General features: G+C 41.7%; 1 protein-coding gene across 14 annotated transcripts in view; it reads right to left on the minus strand.

Annotated features, from left to right (window-relative positions):
* Positions 1-7,823, minus strand: part of LOC128604120 (neurexin-1a-like) — a 287,112-nt gene extending 279,289 nt beyond the window's left edge. For 13 of the 14 annotated variants that reach the window (XM_053618966.1, XM_053618965.1, XM_053618960.1 and 10 more), the window contains exon 1: positions 5,199-7,244. In XM_053618966.1, the coding sequence (XP_053474941.1) occupies positions 5,199-5,916 (718 nt within the window). In that variant the 5' untranslated portion in view covers positions 5,917-7,244. Of the gene's footprint in view, positions 1-5,198; positions 7,245-7,780 lie in introns of those variants that run through there. The other variant, XM_053618953.1, reaches the window with a different exon arrangement.
* Positions 7,824-10,800: the final 2,977 nt, after the last annotated feature.

Genomic DNA, 10,800 nt, shown 5'->3' on the forward strand with positions numbered 1-10,800 from the left:
CATTTTCCAAAAAATGTCAAATTAAAAAAAAAAAGAACTTTAAATGAAACACGTTAGTCTTACACAAAGCAGGGACTTCATTGTGTTTTCTAATTCTACTTGGATCATTACGCTTGTACAGTCTGTTAAGACCAAAAACAGTACAGTAAAAAAAATATATATATATATAAAGAGAATACATCACATCTTTATTCATGTACTGTCGAAAAATCATGTATAATGCAACAGAATAAAATTTAAGATCAATAATTAATCAATAATATAATAGAAAGTCATTCTTGTGCATTGAAGAGTAGCATTGCTTCTCGAAGGGGGTTTTGTTGTTGTTGATGTTTTACTAAATCTTCATTCATATCTTGTGAGCGTTTCCGAAGCGTAACTTTTACACGGCGTGTTTTCTTTACAGCGAGAATACGGTACATCCTGCATGAGACTGCAGGTGGTGCGTCCGGGACACAAGCCCGTATTATTTATCGTTCGTTTCATCGTTGAATCTAGTACATGGCAGTCAGTCTGATGTTCACTTTGACAGCTCCATTTAATCTCCAAGAACAAAAAAAATATCGCCAAGGATCTCCTAATCCGTCTGCGTACGAGCTGGACTGACTGACTGACTGACTGACTGACTGACTGACTGACTGACTGACACTCTCCACGTATCGCGTGGAACTTCAATCTGACTGCCAGTGAGGCAAAGCGCGGCTCGGGGAGTGCCTCGTTGTCAGTTCCTTCTGATACTGCTCACGTTAAAGTCCACCATGTCCTCACGTTGCTGTGTCTTTAGACGCCGCTGTCATCTTCGGGCCCTGACAGACTAAATACTTAACACAATCTCCCTAAACCACACACGGCTGTCAGACATGGCCTCGGGCACAAATCCTGCCTTGGGATGCGCGCTGCTAGACATTCACACGTTTGCCCTTGCTGTGTTGCTTAAAAGCCTCATTTGCATCAATGCTCTTAATTTAAAGGATGTTGGGCAAAGAAAGCTACGCTTACAGCAATGCAGTAGTGAGGGGCGTGGCTTAAAAAGACACGTGTTCTGCATTAAAACTGGCATCTTTTAAACGTAGCGACTGTTGAAGTGGGCGGGGCCGGGCAACAAAAGCTCCACTGTTGATTATTTTCCTGTAACAACACAAAGATTGCGTAACTCCTAACAACAACAACAACAACGGGTAACACAAAACACCCAGTGGAAACGTTCCTTTAATTTTCCATCTTGCCTTAGAAATGGAAATGTATTTTTTTAAACATTTCTGTGGTTATACACAATCCAGATCCAGATCCAGAAGTGATGAATTATTTGCAGGTACCGATTGATCTAAAATAAAAAGAGTACTGAAAAGAAAGCTAGGAGCTAAGCTAGCTACTGTAAGTTATTATTTCTCATGGACAGACAATCCGTGTTATTCTACGAGATTGTACACTAAAGAGATTAGGCTAGCTTAAGATAAAACTATATTATATGTTCATTTAAGATGACTACTGTAGTTGTACTGATATCGAGTGGCACTTTAGCAAGCTAGCATTGTGCTATGAGCGCAACGGTAACAAGTAATGCGAGGCAAACTACCCGGAGTAGTTCTTCTTGTTTTTTTTCTCTCCAAACAATGATCCTTTGCCAGGCGTTTAAACAAAGAAACATAAATACACCAGTCAATACGCCAACACCACACGCTGACGGTAAAGGGAAACTGGTTTTAATGTTTTCGGATCAGCCAGGTGAGACCTCGAGAGCGTGGAAAAAAAAAAAATCCCCCTTCGCATTAGAAGAGGAGAGAGCGAGTGAGTCATGCTGCACATCTCCCTGATTTCTCTAATGAGAAGCTCAGAGCGAAGGCTAACGCAAACACGAGCAGTGCATCAAAATGATTGTTTCGACCAAACAAAGGGATTCGTGTGTGCGGCTGCGTGAAAGGGTGCAAATCCTTTAATCCCTCAGCTTGATCAGAGTAATGAATAAATGCTTTTAAACTATTTAATGGATAGGTCAGAATCCAAAAATAGAAGAAAATAACAAAAACAAAAACGCTTCACATTCGACGGCGTCAAATCTATATTGGTGTTCAGCACGCACAGACCCGCCGAACCTGAAGAGGAATGACGCGTAGGCCTGGGTTTAAAAAAAAGAAAAAAAGCAGTGCATTTTCCAAATAGAGCTTTCACGTATCACTTATCTAAGCTAGAATCTGTACTGATGGAAAATAACTTGGGTTTTATAGTAAGCACCAGGCACTAGGGGAGGAAATAAGTCCAACAATGACTCAGTTCACCTCTCCTGACAGACCGAACTCCTTCCCGAGTCCGGGAAACGACGTTGTGTGAAATCCAACATGGCTGACAGTGCAGGTCGGAAAAGTTTAACTAGCTATCTTATGTAGCTACGACACGTGAAATGGATCTGACATAAAATTAAAGGTTGGGGTCGGGGGTTAAGGGTTCAAGCCCCAGCACCGCCAGGCTCTGGGTTACTAATCAGAAGGTCGGGGGTTTAAGCCCCGGCGCTGCCAAGCTGCCACTGTTGGGCCCTTAAGCAAGGCCCTTAACCCCAGCTTCCTGGCATGCGGGGATAAAAAAATAATTTTACTGTGCTGTAATGTATACGTGACCAATAAAGATTATCATTATGCTGCGTGTTCACATTTATTATGGTTCGGTAGTGCATTTAGAAGTTTAACTCCTTCCCATAGTTCTTTGTTGGAAGCTCTTGATAGCTAATGTTACCATAATTATCACACTCCGGAAATGACTAGATAACTATGTATACAAGAAAACGATATAACCTTAACGCATAAACAAAGCATAAATTTCCAGTTCTAGATGCAGCTCCACTCCGGCACAGTAGATGGCGATAATAGTAACAGCATCGTCTCTTCACAGGGAACTACAATAGGTCTTACAGATGAGTTCTGTTCCCAGACCGCTCTCCACTAGGCTGCCGCTCTGCAGCTCTTCCAAAAATCTTCTGGAATTTTTAATGAGGGATAAAAAAAGACGGCTGGGTTTTTTTTCTGTAGCTACGTACTCTGAGCTCCGACGCAAACCGTGTAAATGTTGGCAGGTCTGTCAGTGAACATATCGTGCTGATTTGAGGAGAATTAGGAACCGGATACGTCTAAAGCTGCTCTAATTAAGCTGATGCGACAGTTACTACACAACAACCCTAACCCCAACCCAACCCATCACTAACCCAAACCAAAACACTACCCCAACCCAGCACTATCCCTAACCCATCTCTAACCCAGCACTATCCTCAACCCATCCCTAACCCTAACCCATCACTAACCCCAATCCATCACTAACCCAAACCCAAACACTAACCCTAACCCATCACTAACCCCAACCCTAACCCAGCACTATCCCTAACCCATGCCTAACCCAGCACAATTCCTAACCCAGCACTATCCCTAACCCATCCCTAACCCCAACCCTAACCCAGCACTATCCCCAACCCATCCCTAACCCAGCACTATCCCTAACCCATCCCTAACCCAGCACTATCCCTAACCCATCCCTAACCCCAACCCATCCCTAACCCAGCACTATCCCCAACCCATCCCTAACCCCAACCCAGCACTATCCCTAACCCATCCATAGCCCTTAACCCCTCTCTGCTCCAGGGGTGTCGTATCATGGCTGACCCTACGCTCTGACCCCAGCTTCCTGACAGGCTGGGGTATGCGAAGAAAACAATTTCACTGTGCTCTACTGTATATGTGACCAATAAAGACTCATTATCATTATTATTATTATTATCATCACTAACCCCAACCCATCACTAACCCAAACCACAACCCTAACCCAGTACTATCCCCAGCCCATCCCTAACCCAGCACTATCCCCAACCCAAACACTTACCCAAACCCATCACTAACCTATCCTCAACACTTTTCCTTCTCCTACACAGGGATTACATCACAGGCGTACCAAATCCTGCGTGACTCCAACTGCAGAGCAGCTTAGAGGATATCACACAAACATTTTTAGCTAATGAGGTCTTCCAGGAACCAATCAAAAGGTCATGATGAAATGTTTTAAAGGTCATGCTCATGACAACTGATTAATGATTCCGATTACAGGTGGCTTGAAATATGGGACCGCAGAACTCCTACACAACAACACCACCACCACCACCACCACATGGGAACTCAATTTCAAGTTCGACTACAGTGTAATGATTCAGAAATTCAAATCCAGTCCATATTTGACTCTTTTTTTTCTTTTTTTTTTTTTTTTTTACTTATTACTAATATTATAGTGGAATAATTAAAAGGTTTTTAATAATTTAAAAAGAGAGCTTAAATGTCTGTGTGCTATTTAATAAATTACTAAAAAACAAGATTTTAACTATATCTTTATTATTATATTTAATATAATTTTTGAAGAATACATTTATTTTGTATATATTATGTAATATATTTTATTACATGTTTAATTAGCTATATACATATACATTAAACATCAGATTTTCAAGTCCTAAAAGTAGACGAAGAGAACCCAGTTAAACAAATGAGACATAAATATTACACTCGGTCATTTATTTATTGAGGAAAATGATCCAATATTACATATCTGTGAGCGGCAAAAGTATGTGCACCTTTGCTTTCAGTATCTGGTATCTGTCTGACTGTAGATCGGTGGAGTCCAAACTCTTTAGAGATGGTTTTGTGACCTTTTCAAGCCTGATGAGCATCAGCAACTCTTTTCCGGAGGTCCTCGGAAATCTCCTTCGTTCGTGCCACGATACACTTCACAAACATGTGTTGTGAAGCTCAGACTCTGATAGATCCCTTAAATAAAACAGGGCGCTCACTCACTCATTCACACCTGATCGTCGTTGCATTGACTGAAAACATCTGACTCTAATTTCACCTTCAGATTAACTGCTAATCTGAGAGGTTCACAGTGCTGCGTTTACGTAGCCAGCTAGCTTAGCCTGATAGCGGTACACATGCGGTAAAACATGCACAGTTTTTATAGATAGTGTAAAGTAGGCTAGTGCTATTTTCATTTCATATGAAAGACTTCATTGTTGTTTTAAAAAAAACAACAACAACAACAAAAAAAAAAACATGCTATCTGTAAATATTTATCAAGAAATAAAAGTTCTAAAGAGTAAAATTAACACTCGGAATTAGCATATTTTAATTTTCTGTGGAACTAAAAAGAACAGAGAAGAGATCCGGATCTCTTACCTTCGGTGCAGTCTTTTCCCTGAAATCCCGTCTCGGAGCAGTTGCAGGTGGGTTCGTTGTCGATGACGCTGCAAACTCCTCCATTGAAGCAAACGTTCTCGTCGTCGCATGCGTCACTGTCCACTCCTGCGCTGTTCAGAATAACAGGAACCGACTCGTTGACTTTCAAGTCTGTTATCCAGCCTTCGAAGGGAACTTGGTCCTTCACGGCGTTCGACGTCAGCCGCAGCGCCACGGACCGTAGCTCCGGCGGTATCCCACCTAAGAACAGGTGACTGAACACGGTCATGTCCCGTCTCTTGGACTTCACCTCCACCCACTTGACCTCGTTGTCCACGACGAGCGTGGTGTTCTGGAAGTTCCTCTTTACCGTGACGGCGTGCCACTGGTTGTCGTTGACCGGCACGTCCGAGAGCACGGCGACCGGCTCAGCGCAGAAGATCGAGAAGCGGAGACTGAGCTTGCCGTTGTTCATGAGCAGCTCGAGGAAATCGCAGAAGCCCTCGTCGTCGAAGTACACCAGGAGTCCGCGGGAGCTCTTGGTTTTCATGTTGAAACTCATCTCGCTCTCGCAGCAAGCGTTCCACATGGGGAATGCCATCCACTGCCCCTGGGCACCGGAGAACTTCAGGCTGGCGCTGGCGTCCACCATGGTGCACACAAAGAGTCCGACCCAGAGCAGACGACCCAGAGCGCCGGGACACATTCGCGGGACCATGACGAAGCTGATGGTTCCTAAAAATCGTTTAAAAAAAATATGTTCTCGGAACGAATCCCACGGCTCAATGGAGACTGGTTTCCAAAAAAACCCCAACGACCTCGGCTCTGCTGCTGAAGGGCAGAACTGGTATCCTCGCCATGAATCCTACACCGTGGGAGGGATTAGAACCTCCTAAAGAGAACATTCTTCAGCCAGCATTGGACAAGGCACCAAGGTTAGTCCTGTAATGAATCAGCAGTGCTCTCAGTGCTCTCCTGTTCTTCTCTCTTCTTCTTTATGATCCACGCTCCTCATAGTCCGAGGAGGACGTTTACACGACCGCGCAACATGCTAAACGCTACGCTCAGGCTTATCAGGTCAGATTAAACACACACGGAGACGTGTGAGACGCTCACGCTGTCGAGTCGTACAGCACAACAGTCATCATTTTTCATAACACCATCACACTGCGTACTGAGCCTGAAGAGAAACGAAAGGGAAGGAAGGAAGGAAGGAAGGACAGAGGGAAGAAACAAAGAAAAAATAAAGGAAGAAAGAAGGAAATAGAAAAAGGAAAATGAAGAAGAAAGATTTGTTCGTCGTACAGCACCAATAACACGACGTTTATTAAAAATGACTGATATTACACTCTTAGGGGGGGAAAAAATGGTTCCCTCTAGAACCTTAACTTCAAAACACTCAGAGGGACATTTGTTTGTCCCTCTATAGGAACCCTTACATAGAAGGTTCTATGTGGAACTCTACACCAGAAAGAAAAAAAAAAAAGATTCATGGGGAGCACTTTTGGGAATCTAAGATCCGTTAATTATGTACGGAACCCTTAGAGAACCCTTTTTGTTTTGCTTTGAAACGTAAAAATGGGTTCTTCGAGGGTTCTTTGAAGAGTTCTAGGCTGCCACACAAAAGGTTCTACATGGAACTTGGTTTGAGGGGAATGGTTCCACAAGGAACCACTCCTTAGTAGCACCAAAGAGAGAGAACCAAAGAGCATTTAAGGGTTCTACATTCATTTTTAACCTTGTTTATTTGATTAAACAGGCTTTTTATTCTCTCTTTTTTGTTGCTTGTACATTTTTTAGGAAACGAAGTGAAATTTTTTTTGTCTGTTTATTTATTTTTATTTTTTATACATGGTTGTAATTTTACAACTGCAGAATGAATTTGATTTCAGTTCATGTCACGATGAGTCAAAGCTTTATCAATATATCAACCACACTGCATTAGATATAGGATGAGAGCTCAGTCGCCCAACACACACACACAAACACACACACACACACACACACTGCATTGTTTTATCTACAGGCACGCACATGAACTCTACCTGTGCACTTTTTATGCCTTTTTTTTATATATAAAAAAAAACCAGTAGGTGAAATTGTCATGGATGGGTTGTTTTGGGTGAGAACAGAAGAGCCGGTTCTGTGCAGAACGGACACCCTGTTGCAGACCCCATGCAGGAAATGCACGAATGTCACACCTTCATAACACGTTATTAAGCACATAACACTTAACTTGTGAGATTTTAGCGCAACTTACACATTCTCCTCTTTCTCTCTCTTTGTTTCAGGAACGCACATTAAGCAAACCCTTTTACACTCTTCACCATGCAACACACACACACACACACACACACACACACCCTGATCATTTTCCATCCCAGATTAAACAGGAAAAGAAAGGAAGGATGGTAGTAAGTCAGTCTTTACGCAGCTACAGTGTTTATATCTCTGGCACGGAGTGCTGCATCAACGCGTCCTGCCTCAGATTATAATAATAATAATAATAATAATAATAATAATAATAAGCAGCATTTATTTTTAAAATATCAATCATGCAGTTATAGAATAAATAGGTTTACCTCAGATGCTCTGCAAGTTGTGATGGAGAGAATCCGCTGTGTTTTGTGCGGAGAGAGAGAAATAGAGGGAGAGAGAGAGCGAGAGAGAGAGGAGGAGGAGGAGGAGGAGAATGAGATGCCGCTCTGCTCGCATTGCCAGGCTGAGACTGAGAGAGGGTCATGTGACATGGCTCCGGAGTGGGCAGGGCTTTGGCGGCGCTGCAGCACCTTGGGCAGCTCCGTATACACACACACACACACACACACACACACACACACACACATCCTATTCACTATCCATTCACATGGTTATTGTTGTTCTTTAACATACTTCTAGCGCTCTTTAAATTTCACACACACAATCAAACTTTTGGCCTTGTACTTATAAATATGAATCAAAAAAGTGTGTATTCATAAGCATGAACTGAGATATATATATAGATATATATGTCTATAGGCAAAATTCCCATTGCACCTGGTGTCGTTATTAAAGACCTTGCTATTGGTTGGGAAGATTTCATCATGCAGCACGCAGAGAAGGTGAAGGAGCTTCCCAAATTTCTCACGGACGACTTTATTAACCGAGGCTCGGACAGAGAAAGCACCAGAATGTCATTAAGTGCATCTCGGTACGATAAAACGCAGGTGGAAAGTTCTTGGAACCGCAACCTGGGATGGATGCACCACGCATGACTTCACAACACACAGAGAGAGAGATAGAGAGAGAGAGTCACTCGAAAAAGAGTTGCAGGACGACCTGAAAGCAGCAGAGGACAACGATCGTCATACCGCATCATCTCCGTTCCTAAACCTCACTCTAAACTCGTCTGTGAAAAGAAAACGAAGCACAGAGAGACACTACAGATACAAATGATGTTTTTGATGCTCGTCAATCTTTTTCTTTCTTTCTTTATTATTGATGAACTGTACCTGAATGGCGATTGTGTTTAAACTTGTTGTCTTTCGATGATCATTGAGTTGTAAGGATGCTCACGCAACCTATTAATGCACTAACATTACACAGCCCCTCCAGGATTTAGCGATTTTGCGATCGCAGAAATGAAACGCAAAATCAAGAGAACTCCGCGATATTCGGAGGAGCGTGCAATTTTTATAAATTACCACAGATTTACTGCAGGTTCGGGCCGAGACACGTCACGTGACGTCATCATGACGAGCGTTCAACCGAAGCCCTCGTCGATTCACGTGCGTCGAACACGAGTCCAGCATAAAGGTCTCGTTTACCAACGAACATCACTGCGGAAGACAATTTCGCAAATTTAAGTACATTTTCGCCAAAACTCCACAAGTTGCGCAGCAATTTTTCTTTAAAACCTGTAGCAAAATCGAGCATTTTTTTGGCCGCAACAATCGCAAGAAAGATCAGCGAAATCCTGTACGGACTGATTACAACGTTTAAATCGGTTAAATGGTGGTGGCCTTGCATCTGTGGGGCTGGGGGATCAAATCCCGCCTCCATCCTGCGTGCATGGAGTTTAAACGTTCTCCCCATGCTTCACGGGTTTCCTACAAAGACATGTATTGTAGACTGATGGGCAGAAGAATGAAGAATGCTTTAGGGATTTTGATTTTAGCTTCTTTTTAAAAAAAAAAAAAAAAACCCAAACAGTGTACACACTTTTCCAGTAGCCTTCGACTAATATACTTTGTAATAAATGTGTTGTATCAGTAAGGGTACCATTGAGACCCATTACATGTCCCCTCTCAGGAACCAACAAGACCAGGCCCAGGATTTCTAGCTTGGAACCCTTTCTCATATGGTTCCCCAAGAGGACAACAAAATCAAGTTTCTAGATTTGACCTATTGTAAGGGTATGCAGTACAGGGATTCCCTGACAAGTCCACTTCCCTCCTAGGGACACTTTCTGATAGGTAAACTCTACACAGAACCCTTAGGACAAGGTTTGGGTTCTAGATTAAACTAAGAATGTATATTTGGCCAATAGTCTTCAACTAATATTGTTTATCGTACATTTGTTGCATCAGAAAAGGCTCTAAGCGGAACACTTTGCTCGTCAGAAAAGTGTATTTCTCGCACCTTTATTTATTGGGTTCTATTTAGAACTTTTAAGGCTTCCTTAAAAAGAAGAACCATGGAGTAGTTTTATTTTAACAATTACACGACATTATTTATAATATCATTTGACACCAGCATGCATTCAGTGATGCAGTGCTTTCTTTCTTTCTTTCTTTCTTTTTTTTTAATGTTTTTCTCAAACGTAATCATACATCAAAATTGGTGAATAAAAAAATAAAATATAAAATAAACATTTATTCACCATTCATGAACATGCCTGATAACAGTAAAAGGATAAAATCTGGAAACTATCCTTAGATCACATGTAGGTGTTCAATTATAGGTAGGTGCTGTATTAAATAATAAAAAAAGTGTGTCTATTATTTAAATTTTCATTTTTCAAAATGTCTATTCTAAAAAATAAACAGTTCATGAACATTAATCATTCAAATTATATATATTTGGCTTGAAACTGTATTTCCTACATTTAAGCTCTATAATAGATTGGAGATTAGATTAAAAGTAAAAGATTCATTAAAGAATCATTAAACTGTACTGAACTAAATGACTCGAATCACTACAAAAGAGTCATTTTGCACATCACTGGTATTTTATCTCATTTTGTACACATCAGGATGGAACAGTGGTTATTACCTGGTGTTATATGGATTCTGTTCGTTCTCTGTATGATTAGAATGTAATTATGAAAATCCCAGCAAAAGATGGGTTCTCTTCTGAGTCCCGTTCCTCTTGAGGTTCCTTCCTTAAGCTTTTCCGTCACCACTCTCACCTGTGGTTTGTGTATTAATGATTTAGGTATAGATCCAGATTTCTTTTTGACAAACTTCAATTATATTAAACGGAAAGAATCTGTGATGTACTGTATGTTCATAAAATAATGCAGTATTTCTTGCAATATTTCTCCCAAGCATCATCTGTGTTCTGGCTCCATCTGCTGTCACACCCAAAGGAAGACCCATTACACCCCCCCCCCCCCACCCCA

Source organism: Ictalurus furcatus, chromosome 29 (assembly GCF_023375685.1).
Source record: "Ictalurus furcatus strain D&B chromosome 29, Billie_1.0, whole genome shotgun sequence".
NCBI lineage: Eukaryota > Metazoa > Chordata > Actinopteri > Siluriformes > Ictaluridae > Ictalurus > Ictalurus furcatus.